Genomic DNA, 19301 nt, shown 5'->3' on the forward strand with positions numbered 1-19301 from the left:
ACTGTATACGGATTGTTCCCTACAAATTTTAATAAACGTAATTTCATTTGAGAAATTACAACATCGAGGAATATATTCGACGGAAAGTGGTGCCATCTACCGCCAGATATTTCCGTTTTCAGATAAGCGCTTAATATCGCCTGAACGGTGGCGATTTATACAGATTCAAAGCCCCATACCGACTTTGGCGGCATCGAAACAATGGCAGTCAACGCGTTAAAGCTATACACCGTAATACGCAAACTATGATCAATCGATTTAGGATGGTGCCGTGTATTGTTCGAATTATGCCGATGCCTATGAAATCTTAACCCTTTGAACTCAACAATTTTCTCATTACAGAAGTACAGAAATTCGAAAATTTTTTGCTATAAAGCCAACGATATTTGTCAAAACACTATATAAAAAATCGTGTAATAATTAATACGTAGAATAATTTAATTTCGATACCTCGCACAAGGTATATAATTTCCATTATATATATAAGGTTAGGCTATGACTAAGGCTATATAATTTCCACAATTTTCAATAATTTCGTTCAAAAATAATTGAAAATATTCTTTAAATATAAACAAATCTGATCGCGAAAATTGTATACCACTATGTATCATGGTTTCCTTAGAAAAAAAATCCCTAAGAGGTCGATTTTTATAGACCTGATTACGACTATAGGAATATCTCCCTAAGTATTTTAAAAAATTATTACTGTTTATCGATAAAGAATTTGTGGTTACAAAAAGTGAATAAAATAAACGATATTCTTTTCTCAACGCATAAATAAATGTTCTACACTATAATGTACTATGTAGTATACTAAATTGTATTATATTCTATACTATAGTGTACTTTACTAAAACTATTCTCTATAATATTTTACAGTACTGCCAAGCACGTCAACCATTTGCATTCATTGCCAATCTAACAATTACCCAAAACATTGGCAAAGGTTTACCATAAGCGCAGAATCCGACCTGGATTACTTCTTATGCCACGAAATGACTGAAAACTATCTGTGTCATTATTTATAATGAAAGAATAGAAAATGCCAAAAACACGTATCCTCCATTTTGATCTATAGATCACGTATATATTTACTTACTTGAAAATTAATTAACATTTAATACAATAAACAATAACAAGATGTCGAATTCTTAACGTATTATTTAAATGAATTAATTTTTCTGAATTAATTTTACTGTGCGCCATTATGCTTCATGGTTTCCTTACAAAAAATTCCCCAAAAGGTTCCCAAAAAAATTCCCAAATCCTTGTCCCCAAGCTCAAAATTCCCAAGCCGGATTATAATACCCCCTTAAGTTAATCGTTCATGTGCCAGAGATTATTGGAAAAATCTCATCGACAAGTACCAAATGGCGCGAGTGTGCTGCCTTGTGTATTTCAGCATAAACAGAAACAAGCACGACCGCGCTTTAAATATCACCGAGGTAAAGGTGGCGCTGCAGTAGAACCTGAACGCGCCATAATATATAGGCACTTTTCCACACAGCATTTGCTAATATAGAATAATTTAATTGCATTTCGTAATACTCAAATGGATGATAAACACGATTATAAATTGTTATTTTTGCTAATAATAAATGACAAAATTGCTATTACTGTTTTTTACTGAAGAAATTGAAATTATTAGTACGTAACATAAACTATGCGATGTAAAGATACGAGGAATTTAAATTGAGAAAATATGGTAATTATTTTCAATTAATGAATTCAGGAATTATTCACACTTTTTGCTCGATTGATTAGTAGAAATATTATTGCGAAATACTCATTGCAATAATTTGTTAACGTGATTCGTGTTTATTTATTTCCATAACGTAGAGTCGTAATATTACTTATACAAACACGTTATTAATTATTGAACATTTTGTTATTATCTATAATTACTTAAATATATTCATGGAGAATAAATAAATATTAATTTTGCTCTGCAAAATTGAACATTTATTTCTATACTCTCTTATGTGAATAAATATACATATTTGAATAAATTTATTCGGGTAAATATGCAATTCTTTTCTGCTAAAATATCAGTCACCTATTTTTATTAGACACAATATATGTCGCGTGAAATTATTATCATTACAAGTTACATAGAAATGATCTTAAAATTATTAAATCATTATTTATGAACGTACCAATATTCACATTGAATTTAAATTTAAGAAAAATGTTAATTTCTTTAAAATAAATATTCCTGCTAATTGGCATCTTGAAAGGAAAGAGAGTCACTAGGCATATTTAGCGTTAATGATAAACAGGAGCAGAGTATTTTATCACTTTCTTATCAGTCTATTATGCAAATATATGTCAATATCAGTTGGATTATAAGAGCAGGTATATTTGCAGTTCGAAGTTGAAATAAGTAGAAGTAGATAGTTGACATAGCACGACCAAATGTTGCACATCAATCAATCCACAAAAGATCGTCTTAGCTTCTCGCACCGCCTAGCGGTCGTGCATTAAACTATGACAGATGGTTTCGCAATGGAGGAGTTCAACCAGTCCGGTTTCTAAGGCCATAATGTTATCTGGGGCAAATGTAATCCAAGGATTCTCCATTTACTCCGTTAGGAATCCCAATTTTATTAAACCTTGCCACATCCTGTCGGTAATGTAGTAATCTACTTGGGAATAATCGCGATAACGATTCTTCGTATTTCTTTTTCCCAAATCTTATTGAACGTTGATTCTTTAGTTGCAATAATTTCTCGATAATAAATAATAGGCATAATAAGTGGTACCAAGGTTCATAAAATTTTAACCACTTTTGTTCAGAGTATATTGCAGAATATTTTTTTGACATAACCATAAATTATTTTTACGAGTATAATGATACATTTGCATAATATGCAATCATCTGTTTAAGAGTATTAGAATGGTCGTGAAAGTTGTAGGTTATAAGATATTCTAAATAAATATCTTGACGAGGCAAAAGAAATTCTCAGATACTAGTTTACATTCTACATTCTTCGCTCTTTTCTTGCTTCCATGAGCAAATGAAGACAACCAATCATTATGCATACGATATTCTTGTAAATTAAACTCTAAATTGCAGAAATGTTTATATTGCTTGTTAACATTGTAGATACACACCATTAAGTACGTCGGTAAATTTATACTTGTATGACATCGTTTTTTAGCATTCAAAGATGGTAATGTACATTTTATCGTTGATACAACGAAAGGAAAAAATGATGAAAGAAAATTTTGAATCGTCTCTATAGAGATCTCTACTTTAAGGTTAATTTATTCTACAATATATTAATGACACGAAATATACTTTGAATATAAACATTTCTTTGCACAAAAATTAAATAGAATAAAAAATTGAATTTAACTGTTAGCATGGTTAAATCAAAACGTAGATTCTAACCTCAGATTATTTAAATAGTAATATTTTGGAAAATTGGACGAATAATAAAATTGTTTTTAAAGAAATATTATAGGGTGCCCAAAAATTCATGCAAGATTTGAATTTTGCGCCATTTGTGCGATAAAGTGTTGCCAACGAAAAAATAAGGTGCTAAGGTACTGGTGTATACTTCATGATTCAATGAAAAATTTACAATTTTTAACTAGAAACCTGTGTTTTCTATCAAAATTACTTCTTGCGTGAATTTTGGGATACCCGATATAAGAAGCTTGTTTTTCAAACTTAATTAAATTAAAATAATCGTATTATAATCATGTATTTTTAATTTCATATAATTGTTGTTATTCGTTGTTATCATCTTTCTTTCCATGATACGTTAAAGATAAATATTTTCGTTAACGATTCGCAGGATATTTTCACAATTTTGTTTCATCTGTTTCACAGTGACTACCTCTGGTTCATTCATAGTTAGACCTATTGTTCGTCTGATAGCTTGTTAGTATCTTGTTCAACTTTGGAACAATGAAAACAGTTTCTTTGAAGCGTGCCAACTTACTTTCCTCGACAACCATGTTATCGTACATCCTTATGGAATTTTCGAATGTATATTATACAGCACAAAATTTCTAGTTTCTAGCTGAAATAAAGATGAGAGTATAATAACAATGGAAATGCATCGTTGCTCTCGCTAAAAGGATTTAGTACAAGAAACATTTTTACACTAGTTACTTTTTTTCGCTTTAATTAACTTTTTCTCTATTGTACTTTTTTCTAATTTCAAATTAATAAGAAACACGATTTATACTGCATGCATTACTTTTACTTTTACCTTCATCAAAGTAACTTAAATCTATTTTTTGTTACATATTGAAATATACTAGGTGTCTCAGTAACGCTAGTACAACTGGGAAGGGGTGATTCTGCATGCAGAAATGAATCGAAAATAAAGAATAAAATTTTTTTATTTGAAGCTTCGTTGTCGAGAAAATCGACATTGAATATCCACTGAGTACGCTGGTGTACTGATGGCCCATCCGCCATAGCTAAAGTTAAATGCGCGCGCACTCGGTGAATATTCAAAGTCGATTTTCTCGACAACGAGACTTCGAATGAAAAAAATTTATTCTTTATTTTCGATTTGTTTCTTCACGTGGAATCACCTCCTCCTCGGTTGTACCACCGATGTTGATGTATTGATGGTTCATGCATCATAGGTAACAAGTGTAAGTGCACGCGCACTCGGTGAATATTCAAAGTTAATTTTCTTGAAAACGAAGCTTTGAATCAAAAAATTTTATTCTTCTTTTTCGATTCGTTTCTGCATATAGAATTACCCCCTTCACGATTGTACTACCGTTGCTGGGACAATGCTGTATATTGAAATACATAGCGGTGTAAGTTTAGTTAATCAAAATGGCGCAATTAGAGCTCTTAATGACCGAAATAAAACAGATGAGTATTGTATAAATAATTTTTTCTTAAGTGGAATATTTATTATTTAATATGTACGACATATTATAAAATATTTTATAACATTATATATTAATATATTAATTATATAATTGTTATATTCTGATTAGTACTCCAATGTTATTAGTATCCAGTAAAATACTTTTTGATTTTAAATTTTAAATAAATATAATCCTTTGTATTAATTAGAAATATTAAATTTACATTGTATAATATATTTATTCTTTTGTCTAATTTAATCGTATCTATGTGTAATAATAATCAGAACAGAAAGAATATTTGTTGATGTAGTTGTACTACAACAGTGTCCACTTGGTATAATATTTTGATCCCGGTGTTATGAAGATTAATCATCTCATCATTGATAGTACCACATTTCATGAACGGTACATTCACCACGAAGTATAATAAATATTCCTCATATCCTTAAAAAAGGAAAATTGTTTTATTCAATTCATATCTGGTCTCTTAGAAATTCTAGTTAACAAAAGCACTATTAACACGTTGACTGTCATGGTGGTCATCAATATCCAGCAAATCAAATATAAATTTTAAATTTATATTTGTTTTATTCTAACCATTTCTTGAAACTTTGAACGGTATAAATAAATAGAGAACTTAGAATAGAAAACATTAATAATTTGTACCATTCTTTCTTTTTTTTGCCATATTGTTTGATATTTCATCATTATATTCTGAGAATAATGGAAATTTTATCGTTGCCCCCTGAGCATACCATACAAAAAGTGCATAACACTCAAAGTGTTAAAGTGCTAACATAATTAAGTCAAATAAATATCATCTACATGCACATTTCTAGACATCACCATAGAAAGTTTCTACTGTCATTAAAATTACTTTTTTCGCCATAATTACGTTTCGCAAGTATTCAATAACATCAATGTAAATTATATTTATGATTTTATGATTTTATTAATTTTATTAATTTTATTATATGATTATCATCATTATATTATGATGATTGTTAATTATGTTTATGAGCCGATATTGCAAATGTAATTTTTGTAAACGTTTTCTTTTTTCGTCGTATAAAATCATTAGCATGGAGAAGAAATTAATAACCTCTGAAGATAGATGGCACTGACAACTTCCAAGAAGAGACTTCGTTCCGTCGTGTCAACTCAGATTATCGATTACTCGACTGTGGATGCGAGCAACGTTTTCTTGGCTAAGTTGTTTGCTTCTTAAAGTGCACTTCGACGGAAATTAAGGGAGACATCGGTACTATAAGAGCTTTTAACTCGACCGAGGTATAAAGGAACCAACATTGACATGTTTCGCTGTGCACTGTAACAACTTTGTAACCCCTTGGTTCGTGGACGTTCTCGAGTCTCCTTAAATCCTCTTCAAACATAACAAAGTTTAATTCTTGGTAACAAGAAGAATTCTGTTGAATGCAGATTAATAACAGTTTTTAAATTAATATAGTTTCTTTTATTCTAGAATGTTTTCACACTTGGAGTAATTATTGATAGTATCGAAATATGTGGAAAATAAATATGAAACAAACGTGAAACTATTATTACCATAAACTGATAGAAGTTAATTTATTTTCAGAGATTAAAACTGTATTTGCAAAATTAATTTTCATACGAAAATTTTGAATAGCTTTCTTTTCAGCATTGCAATTATTAATATTAATAATTAATTAATAATTATTATTATACTAATATATAATATATATTATTATTACATTAATGTTAATATTAATTTTGAATATAATTTTTGAAAATAATTTTCACACAAAAATTTTGAATAGCTTTTTTTAGCATTACAATCATTAATATTAATAATTAATTAATAATTAATAATTTTGAATATAATTTCTAAAAATAATTTTTACACGAAAATTTTGAATATAATTTCTAAAAATAATTTTTACACGAAAATTTTGAATAACTTGTTTTCAACATTACAATTATTAATATTAATAATTGTAATTCTGTAAACAGCTATTTAATTGGAAAAGCTTATTAATTATTCATATTAATAATTGTAATTCTGAAAAAAAGCTATTCAAAATTTTCATGTGAAAATTATTTTCAAAAATTATATTTAAAATTAAGAATATTAATGGTATTAATACAATAATAATATTAATAATATTATTAAATTATGTAAAACGAATTAGTATAATTAGAAAGTTCAGATAGTGAGACTATATTTACAAAAATAATAAAATCTCTGATAAAGATGATATAAATTTTTTTAACTAAATGATAGTACAAAATTTCCTTTTTCTATTATTTTATGTATCTCATAAAATTCCTAGACAAGTAATATAATTCTTTTTAAAGGGTAATAATATTTTGTTTGTTTTTCTGTCGTTTTATATATCTCGCATAAAATCTCTAGACAAAATGTTATAACTTATTAAAAGCATGTTATATCATTAAATTATAAAGAATTGCTTGAAATAACTAGAAAGTTTACATATCTTTTGTACTATTTCACATATCTCAGACAGTCTCGTATAAAATCTCCACATATAACAATATAATTTTTTCTAGAAGTATCATAGTACATTATAACAGTATATTAAATTACTTGGTATAATTGGAAAGTTCAAATATCTTTCTCTGTTATTCTATTTATCCCACATGGTCCCGCATGAAACCTCTGGACAAACTAATAGAAACTTCTTTAAAAGCATTATGACATGTTATTACATTATATAAAATTATCTGGAATAATTGGATAGCTTAAGTACCTTTTTATTATTTCATATATTCTTAGGTTTTTGTAGCATCTGAAGGAGAAGGCAACGAGATGTTTTGTAATGCAGAATAAAACAATGTTCTCAGGGGTTGAGAAAATCGTCTCGAAACTAGAGTTGCTCCAAATGTTCAACAACCGTAACTGTACAAATATCGCCTTGCCTGCGGAAAATTACGGCTTTTCCTTATTCGTTTCAAATAAACGTCCGTTGCAAAATAAAACCGATTTTCACGGAACTTCTAACATTACGTCGTTGGAAATTGTAATTTATTCTGCTTACCGAAGGAGAACGTACGTTTGCTTTCTCTGGGAAGCAAAGAACCGTATAAAAAAACCATCATTTAGGATCGATGCCCCTATTCCTGGCTCGTATCTGCATTAACAATTTAATACTGTAGCGTTTCGAAATACAGACGACTCACGTGCAATTTCTCGATGAAACATATTTCCAATGATTTTTTATTTTCAGCTCGTATATTTTTTAAAGTTTGTTATTGCTTATTATAATGAAGTTTCGCTGCATGAAATGGGTACTTGAAAGTGCAATCGTGATATTGGATAAGATATCGTCCACCTTGTTTTGCTGGATTTCGCACATTGTAATTTGATAAGATGACTTTTCCATGTGTTACGAAAAGAATAAAAATATTCCTACTATTTCTTTTTATCGTATTTAGGAAATATACGTGACTCATTTAAGTAACAGTAAGATAAGAGTTCAAATTTCCTGTGATTTCCCAACAAGTATAATTATACACAATTATACTGGTAATTATAAATCGGTTTCCACAGTGTTAGAATCGTATAGGAATTTTCGAAATAAGAGAAATGTTTTTATATAATCGTTGTAGAATGATACACAATCAGTTTAATTTGTTTCTGAAATGAAAATTATGAAATATTATGTAACTTGCAACATTTGCCTTTCGAGTAGATTTCTTTGAAATTTCACGTATTTCACGAATTTCACAAAATGGCGTTACGTGCATATTTTCGATTGTATAAATTTTAAGACAATGCAAGGAAAGGAAAATCGATTTCCTTTTACTCGGATTAGTACAAGATCCCTTTGAATGACGCACTTGTCTAAGATACTATTACTTATTTCATAGTTACTCTAGGTCGACAAACATACATCGATACTAGTGTATGTAACACGGATACTTTAAACAGGTTTATAGTTCGTAATAATCCAGGTTTTTTTGTCAGGGTTACCAATCTAAGTTATGAAGCAAGCAATTTCGTTACTTTTTTAGAATTGACAATTTTGTCTGTACGTGTATGTAATATACGTATGTTTAATATATATTGTAGATGTATATATAGTCTTAAAATTGGTCACACCACTTGAAGTATCCTGTAAATGATGTACAATGATTTTAGATCATCCGTTACTACTCTTGTAATGTAATTAAATATACATTTTAGGAAAAAATTTCACAAACTGCCATATGAAAATAAATTTTTGGTTATTACCTTAATAGTTATACCATTTAGAGATCAAGAGTTTCCATAATTTTCACATGTTTTAAATAGTTATGATAAATAGAAACCTAACCTAAATAACATGGAATCATTGAAATGAAAAGAAACAAAGATCAATTTCTTGTAAAACAAAAAACAGAAGGGTACACAATAGGAAATGAGTTAATTAAAAAGTTGCTTAGCAATATTGCTAAAAGAATTATTGTTAAAAGGGAAGTATTAACTATGTTAAATAGAACAATATTTTTACGGTAATTACTAATTCCTTAATTAGATACTTCTTAAGAAATAGCAAGATGAAACTAATATCCCATGTATGCTTATATTTATTCATAGAAACAGAACATTTCCGTGTTTGATAAACGTAGCCAGCTTCGACGTTAAACATTATGCATACTCATACTTAAAGCCCCGTTTGCACGCCGCACTGCAAGAAAAAAAGGAATAATTACTTCAACCTGTAAGAGAGATTATAACCTAAAAGCTCTGAAGTCTTAATCGCAAACTTTTACCTCCTGAATCCATCCGTGTATTACCCTGTTCAATTGTCACTCATTATTGTGCCTAATAATATCCAATAACCGCGTAATGATATATTTTATCAAGTTCGCTTAAAGTACTTCCATCGAAACTGGCCGTGTAACATACGATTTATGTAATTCCTGGCCTGGAACACGTACATCGCGCTATCGCATGATCTAACGTTCAGTGGCAGCGCTATATATGCAATGTATATGTATCGCGAGTAGTGATGTCATGCACTCGTGGCTTCCGCATCCGCTCTTTGATAATTATTCGTCGACTATGCTCGTCGCTGGCCACGACGACGTGCACTTTACGACTGTACATTACTCTCGCGTCAACTTCCTTTGCCATCTTTTTTTCGCGTGTGTACCACTGGCGCGGCATTACTTACGCGATGTTTACATCTGTTTCTCAGTTGAGGTTAGGAGAAACAGCCTAAGTTCCATAGGCCCTCGCTTCCTCCTTTGGTACACGAAAAGTCATGCATAAGCTAGAAAACGAAATTTACGTTAGACATTTTTTTTTTAAATATGGACGATATAGATATACACGGTGATTCGTTTAATTTTTTTCACGTGAAATTATTTTTTAATTATTTGTTATGTGAAAAGATGTTTTAAACAGAAGTGTATAACGTAATAATAGCATTTTTTTATTTTATTTTATCGTTTTATCGAAATATGATGATCATTTTGAATATTTTGATCGTAGTATGCAAAACCTAACCATATGTTTCAAGACGAAAGAAGATTTTGTAATTACTGCCTTTGGAGCCCATTTACTTTATATTAATATTTTATTCCACATTTGATATTTTTGAATTTACCGAATTCTTTTGAATTTCATGATAAAACACTATAGGTTACAATTAAGAGCTTGCAAGAGTAATATATCTCAATGAAAAAGTGAAATAACAAGAAATTAATTATTCCATTATTTCGAAATCAAATCGAATGTAAAATGTATTTTAAAATTTGGAAAATAAATTCTATATTTATTTGGAAAATTTACCTAAATTATAAAAATAAGACCTTTCCTAAATAAATGAGTTCAATGTTATTAAAAATTCTTACATCGTTAAATAAATTATTTCATCTAGGAAAGAACATGATCTGCTAAACAATATTTATAGAGAAGAAAAACAAAATTCGAATTATTCGAAGTTATTTCATTGTACAAATTCCTTAAAATAGTGTATAATTTTGAAGCATAGACTGAAGATAATAAAATCTAATACCTAATGATCTAATACAGAAATTAACAAAAATATAGTTCTTAATCTGCCTAAAATAGTACTAAGAATCATGTTCCATAAAATTTACTTTAAAATATTTCATTAACAATACAAAAAGAAAATGAAAAAATTATGATGATGAATTAAAAATAGGACGTTCTCTGCAAATAAGAAAAAAGCAAGAAAACAGGAGGCAGAGCCTGTTTGGAAAGAAAACATAAGCGAAATTAGCTCAACGCTGATGAAACAATACAGTTCGATGTCTGTCACTTGTTAACTTCATTTTACAAGATTCGCTCAGAAACATTGATAAATAAATGGAAAAAAAGAGTTCAAGGGATAAACTGTAGAATAAAAATGAAATTTGAACAGTTTTTGGTGCATTTTCAATTCCTATAATCGGCTGTTTCGTTTCCTCCTATACCTTCATGAGAAGCAATTTGATATGCTAGTCAATAAATCATAGTAATCGGTATGAACTAGTCATGTAATTGTACCATTCAAATTCATACCATTAAGATAACATGAATATTGAATTCATGTTAGTCGGGAAAGCAGTCACTTAAACTGGCACAAATATTGCTGAAAATATTTCTTAAATAAAATAAAATTTATTTCTTTAATAAAATAAAATGAAATGTAGTACCTGTTACTTGTGATATTCGAAATATTTATAAACATGGTCAATTTTTACACACTGTTAATTGCATAGAGAATGTGAAGGAGAATATGACTGCTATTTCTTGGACCTTAAACACTTCTTGCAAACGATACCATTTTAGTATCGAATTAATAATGGTAACTATTACCGTTACTACTACCGTTGCTATCCAACTAAGCATTGTACGCTATTAAAAAGGTTACAATGGATATTCTAAATTCTTCCTATTAATTTGCAAACGAATACATATTTTGACTTGAAAAGACGATATCTACATATATACAAATTATATTTAATTTTACAAATTAAATTACAAACTAAGTTAAATAAAAGTCAAATGAAAATAATTGTATATTACTCTGTTACATTGACATACTTTGCACTGTTGGTAATTCTGCATTTTTATTTTTCGTTGAAAGAAGTCCTTGGTTCCGTTATCGAACTTCATTTTATCGCAAATGGCTCAATATAGTCAAACATTTTCGCATATCGATAATTTGGTTTTCGATGAGTTACAGTGCACATACTTTTGAAGGTCTTTTGAAGGTTACTTTATTCAAACACTATAGTGATCCATACTGAATTCGAAAATTCATATTTTCTACAAACCTGATACAAAAAAAAAATTTAATTAAATATTAAAAGTGTGGTTGTATCGCATTAATATTCTTACGTTTTTAAATTATCATTGAATATTATATTCGCCTAAAAATGGACGAAATATGTATTTGGTGGAATGAATACCACTTATCGAGTTATGTAACGTTAAAAAAAGAAAAGGAAGAAACTCGTCAGGGAACGCGTAGTGAAACAATTATAGGTTATGGTATCCAAGGACAGCTTGAATACTATCATTTTACTGAAACCTTTATGAATTTTAATATTATTCGTAAAATTACTGTGAATCATCCACAACGCAGAATTTGGAAGTAGTCAGAGTGAAGGTTATCTGACATTATCAGTCCCCTTTAGCTGCTCGTTCATCAATTCTTTTACCACTAGTGACTTCATTACTTTGACACGAACAGTTGTGGTGACTTCACTAAATCTCTAGATTCGAATATTTGAATAATTAATATACGGATTTTAATAGAATGAATTTAATCGTTTATTTATATTAGTATATTTGATATTTTTAATAATTGATTCTGAAACAGATTATATGTATTAGTTAATAATTTATTTATTTATTATTAGATTTTAAGTGTAGAGAAATCATGAAATAAAATCTTTATATTAATAAATAAATACATAGCTCATTTTTCTTCTCCTTTTTTTCTTTTTTGGTCATATTCCTTTTATAATAACTCTTATTATTAAAGAAGAGAACAATAAAAAGTACAAAGTAAAATTTTTAAATTTTAGATGAATGGAAAGCTGAAATGCATTTTATATTATTTATATTTTTTAGTGAAATAATTGTATAATTAACTTAATTATATTAATTAATAATTTATAATTAAACTGTATTTTTTGAACGTGATAGTAATTCTCAAAATGATTTTTTCATTATAGCATTATATTGTAATTGAATAAATATATGTCGTAAGGTACTAAAACAATTTAGTTTGTAAGAAAAGTTATAAATAATATGAGAAATACATCATTTGAACACTCGAAAATTTTTATATATTGATATTAAAAATACGAAGAAGAGGAAGTACGAACTTGTTTGGTTTCAGTGTTTATAAAAATTAACAAAGAATATGACAAATTTTGTTTGCAGACTAATATGTCTATAAACTAAATATTTTGTTAGAATTTGTTTGAACTAAACTATTACTAGTCCATAAAAATACAATGGAAGGACACGAATTGGACGTTACGAATATCTTAATTATTGCAAACCAGATATAACTGAAAATTCTTATCTAAAGCTATATATTTCAAGGTATTTTACGTAAGCTTACAATTAGTCATTTGTTGTATAACGCAAAACACGTTTTAATGACACACTTTATAATGAGATATGCATTACTTTTTAAAATGAAAAATTGTTTTTATAAAAATATTAAAACTAATTTTCAATTAAAAAAACATTACGAAATATTTGTTGCAAGTGTTAAAAAAATGTTAATTACAAATGTTCAAAGATATTAATCGCAGATGTTGGAAACTGTTAAATTCAACTGTATAAATATTTTAACTCCAAACATAGAAATAAGTTATCACAAATGTTCACAAATGATAATTTCCGAATCTTAAAAATATTCGTTACAAATATCCAAAAATTTTTCTTTCAAGTGTTCAAAAATGTTAATTTCTACTTCTCCAAACTCTTAATTGCAATTATTCATAAAAGTGAATTGCAAATTTCTAAACGTTAATCCCAATTCTTAGTAAATGATAATTGCAAACATTTCGACTCTTCAAGTCAAGTATATTAATGTTAAAAAGTAATATTTTCATTTGCATTAATGTACCTTTGCAATATGTTCGCAATTACGCAGACAATCTTCGTTATTTGCTCTATTATAAATGGTGAAACGCGAATGGGTGCAACTTAATTATTTCAGACGAATTATTCTCGGGACACGACTTGTTTCTGCGTCATGCGAGCATTTGCTAAAAGAGAAAGAAGAAAAGATGGAAAAGCCACAGCCGTCGCAATGTCAGACATTAAAGTGGAACCTCGATCTTTTTCTGTGTTTCAGGCCTCAATGGATCTGCCTCCGGACAAAGCAAAGCTTTTGAAGCAGTACGACAACGAGAAAAAATGGGACATCATATGCGATCAAGTGAGTATACAGCGGGCATGAACAGCTTATGACTCTCCGTAATAGCTTCCTGTAAAATTTACGTGATTTTAAATGCGATTTTACAAAGCAGTTTCCTCTTAACTTGCTTTGAAACGTTAGTATATCACGTTTAGTATACCATTGTTTACATTCTTTTTCATCTTAACGTACTTGTAAATGAAAATGGTATAACGATGATAAAATGTACCTTGCAGCAAACTGTTTTGATTCTTCTTCTCAGAAAAAATTTATTCCTCGAAAGATTATCCTACAATAGTAAAAGCAGTTTTGAAAATGACATGTTTTAAGAAACCGTGTGTCGATAAATATAACTTAGCGACTTTTGTATAATTTTCTCATAGTACTACAAAAATTATAAAGAATAGCTAGCATTCAACAAAATAAAAGTGTTTTAATTAAAAAAGAAGTATGTTGAGAGCTATACATACATTTCAAAAATGATTAATGGTCTACGTAAAACCTTTCATCCATAATACCAATAAAATCTACAATGAAAATATAAAGGCATATAAAATTAAATACGCTTTGCCATCATATCTTACGCGTGTCAAGAATGTTAAAAATGATGTTAATTTCACGATGAAAGTTTGAGTTATAATTTATATTGTTTGCAAAATTAATACCATTGTGTCGAATTATAAGAATGACGTAGTCAGTCTTTAACTTGACGAACTTATTGTTAATCGGCGCTCTCTGAGATCTTTGCCCGCTTCGTACTCGTTTAATTCCGCACTGGCCAATGAATGCGGGTCCACGACCCTTGCTTTACACATCGTCCCACGATCTTTCTTCGGCTTATTTATTTATTTCGCTCGACTAATTACGCTTGCTTCGTACGAAATCTTCGGTCAACAGGGACGAATTTCCAGTTACTAGGTAGTCTGTGGAATTTTTAATATTTTGTTAAAAATTTTACGATTAATATTTTGTTAAAACGACGATTTCAATTTTATATTGCTTACCTGGTAATATACATAAATTATAAAAGATACGTAAACTAAAAATATATAATATATATTAAATGTAAAATATATACAAAATATAAAATTTATATTAAATGTATATTAAAAATTATTCATATTATACCTTAACTTGAATAATTAACTTGTACCTTTTGTATTGTTAATATATTTTTGTTATTTGTTATTAACCTAAAAAATGAAATAGAGCAACAGTACTATATTATATATTACTTCATAAATAAGTGAAGCAAATAGTAAAATTAATTATATTATTTGATATTGTGGTAAATATTATCAGCAATTTTATATATTAAAGAATATTACAAAGAATTTTAATTCCACAAAGTACAACGTTATTACAAGAAGAATAATACTTGGAAAATTCGTATCGAAATATTACAGTAAAAAATCGAAGTTGAGATAGAATTAAAAATACCTTGCACACAAGTGAATTTCTCATCTTATATCTTCGGTAACATCTTAAAGAAGAAATCTGTCCCGTTGTTTCTCGAAAGTTATCGACGTCGGATAGGACAAAATGCACATAAAAAGTATGGCGGGCTTTATTCTATATATAGACCGCAGACGTTTGATGAGTGAATGCAGTATCGTCGAGCAAACATATATAGTCGTTCGTTTGGTGTATACACGTCTGTGGGGCTATGCTTAAGTGGGTTTAATCTCGAGTTTAATCGAGGGCGAGCAAAAGTGTCGTCGAACGAGACACCTCTCCTGATCCACGAAGGGCGTGGATTATGGAAGGCACGTTAAGCGCTTCGCAAACTTACTTAGGTTAAACTCGTCGCGTGATTTTCTCGAGTATGGAGAATTTCGATACCCGCGCAACTTATAATCCGTTGCGAGACATCTATTGAGAGATACGTTAGTGATTAACTACGAGCAGCAGTTACCGACGTATGGTTAATAAATTAAACTGTTCAAATGATTTTAATACAGTGGTTCATTTGAGTTACTATTCATGGGTAGTGAAGCATGTTTAACGATGAATGGGAAGCAAAGCAGTTGAAGAAAAATGAATTGATTTCGTGGAAAAGATATACATAAAATGATATTAAACCATTTGTAACTTGAGTCTTAGATATTATAAGATGATTTGTACGAGGAAATTGAGAGAAATGAAACAATTGGAAAATTATATATTAAATACGTTACATACGTAAAAAAAAGTTGGGTTAACATTTTTGTAAAGATAATTAAAAAAGAAAGTAGTAATTCATTAAGAGATATCAAAAAATATAAAATTCAATAATAGATAAAAAGATTGTTATATTTTTCTTACTTGAATGAAAGATTTTATTTATTTAAAATATGTTTTTTGTTCAATTGGTTTCTTTTCATAAGTAATACTTTTTTAGTTATTTTTGCAACCGTTAATGATCAGTAGAGATATTTAGGTTCTAATGATAAGTTCATTTTAATAATATTTAAATAAAAATTGTCTAATATTCTATTGCATATCTTGTTTTATATATGAATGAAGATTCGAGGATGTCTATAATGAGCATAGCGAATAAAAATTGACTACATCACAATTTTTCTGCCATGTCATGAAAGAAATGTTGCCTCTAACGTTGCCAGAGTGAAATATGAAGTCTTTCTTGGTCCGTAACTATGAAATTTCAATTTTGAAGTGTTTAAATGATTTAAGTTACATATTACCACTTCATATTGATTATTCAAATTTATACGTATATTATTTTATATTTTATTTTTATCATATATCTAAACAATATTTTTCTACATATAAATATTGATACCTTAAATTAGAACAATATTTTCCTCATTATAAAAGCATTTTCTTACGATTCTAATATCTTTCCTTGATTTATTTATATAAAATTTAATGTAGAGTTTACATATTATTAAAATTGTATTTAATTTTTAAGAATTGAATTATGTCAAGTAATTAGCAGTGGCAACAATCTACCAATTTCACTTGTTATATCTTGTAATGAAACCATTGCTATAACTAATCAATATGTAAAAGAACAATTGTAGAAAGTATAAGAATTTTTACTCTTTTCTTCCTTTTCAAATTCTACTATGATTTCATTATTAGTAGTCAAACGATTCGTGATCAGTACTAACAAAATTATAATATTTACTACATTAATTTGTAAATAAATAATTAATACACCTTAATTGTATTTACATGGTTTGAATACATTCTATACTTTGACAATGATGTCATCTAACACTGGCGATGTAAGAGTCTTTTAAAACGTTTCCGTGGAAGAATGCAACGGTTTAAAGCATACATTAGTTCGTTTTGTGTTCCGAAATAGCTGGAAAAAAAGTTACAAAGGGTTTCTGTAAAGAGTTCAGGGAAGGTTTTTGCGGTTTAGGTGGACCACTTGCCTCGTTAAACCGAGAAGAGCCAAGCAGTTAGGGTGGAACTCGTCTCGAGTGGAAATTACTCCCTTTTCTCATCGTGGGCTCCGGTAGAGCACAGTAGAAAGCACAAAATGGATTTCACGACTCGTCTGGATCGCAGAGATGCACGAAAGTTATGCCTTTAGAATCCAGATTATTCGAAATATTATAAACTTCACAGAAACGTAGACGCCAATAGCATTGAAAATATGAGAATTTTGAATATTTGATTGAATAATGAGACTCGCCTGAAATATAAATAAATAAAAATAATAAACAGGGAAACAACAGAAATTAAAAGAAGAAAATACAGATTAAAGTTTTACTATTATAGTAATAATTATATATATTTTAGCATACCAAAAGTTTATGTTAGATGTTGTTAATTAATTGTAGAAATATACAAAAATTGTTTTACCTCTATTTTGTATTGTTGGAAATTATTTTAGAAAATTTTTATCAATTACTTTTTTCAATTCTTCAAAGAAGATAGAGAAATTGTATAATAAGAATTAATGAAAGGTTTCTATTATTATTATTGTTAAGCAAGATAAAGTAAGGATAAAATAAAAATGGAAAGAATTAAAAAAATTAATAAAATTTAATGAATTATCTAAATATCTAATTATTTAAATTATGTAATTAACTATATTAATCTAATTAACACACTAATATATGTATTAATTTAATTATTTTTTTAGTGAATTTAGTTATCATTAATTTAATTGTATTTATGAAATCAAACATATATCCCGAAAATATCCCAAAATATCTGGAAAAATAATTCAAAAAGTAAACTAAAATGCAAGAGAAAAGGTGCCGTACGAATATCGAATTGAATAAAACGATGAAAAGTAGTGATATAATTGAAATCAAAGTTTAAATATTCCCAATTTAAAGCTATATCGAGGATAAAATACGTTCCATTTGGAGTGGAAGCACTCGTTTATCGCATATCGAATAGAACAGCTTGCACGTTAGGGATTAGCATCGCACGAACGAATCCTCTTTATCGTTCTCATTTATTCGCCCCTTCTCTTCATCCCCTTTCACTTGCTGCAACACTTTCCCGGCACAATTCTAGTCACTCCCTACACCGCATTCCGCAATATCTATTGGTAACCACAACGAACATTTCTGACCCACCTTTCTTCTTTCCACGTCATTCTTTTGTTTTCTATTCATAAATTGCCAAGATTCACAAATTATGCCATCTTCCAATGCACGTTAGTATAGGTATAAATAATAGACCTGAAAGGAAAGTACAATTACTGTAATACGATATTAAGAGACAGTAATTCGAGAAAATTGTCCTATTTCAGATACTGCTACAAATATTGAACGCAAAAATTATTGTAGAAATATTACGAAAATAGCATATTGAAAGAAATACAATTTGTAACGAAAATATGTTTTTCTTTATTTACGGTAATAATAATAACAATAGTTCAATGAATCGTTAATAAATGTAGGATACTATGGAATGTCAAATATACGTGTGTGATACTTCATGATTCCAGTAAAACTTAGAAAATGAAGCTGTTAGGCGAGTTACAGTGTAGGAAATGCGTCCCTTACTTGCACAGTTGATTTAAAAGGTAGTTTTAGAAGAGTGATTTATTGTGCTGGGCGAAATGAAATCTACCAAACTGTACGTATCAGCGAATCAAGTTAGTAT

General features: G+C 28.7%; 1 protein-coding gene across 1 annotated transcript in view; it reads left to right on the plus strand.

Moving 5' to 3' along the window:
• LOC108552365 (formin-like protein CG32138) overlaps positions 1-19301 on the plus strand; it is a 75740-nt gene that overhangs the window by 55541 nt on the left and 898 nt on the right. The window contains exon 2 of the mRNA XM_017906871.1: positions 14163-14246. Within this exon, the coding sequence (XP_017762360.1) occupies positions 14163-14246 (84 nt within the window). The remainder of the gene's footprint in view (positions 1-14162; positions 14247-19301) is intronic.

The sequence above is a fragment of the Eufriesea mexicana genome, unplaced genomic scaffold (genome assembly GCF_001483705.2).
Source record: "Eufriesea mexicana isolate 0111107269 unplaced genomic scaffold, ASM148370v2 scaffold6248, whole genome shotgun sequence".
In the NCBI taxonomy this organism is placed as follows: Eukaryota; Metazoa; Arthropoda; class Insecta; order Hymenoptera; family Apidae; genus Eufriesea; species Eufriesea mexicana.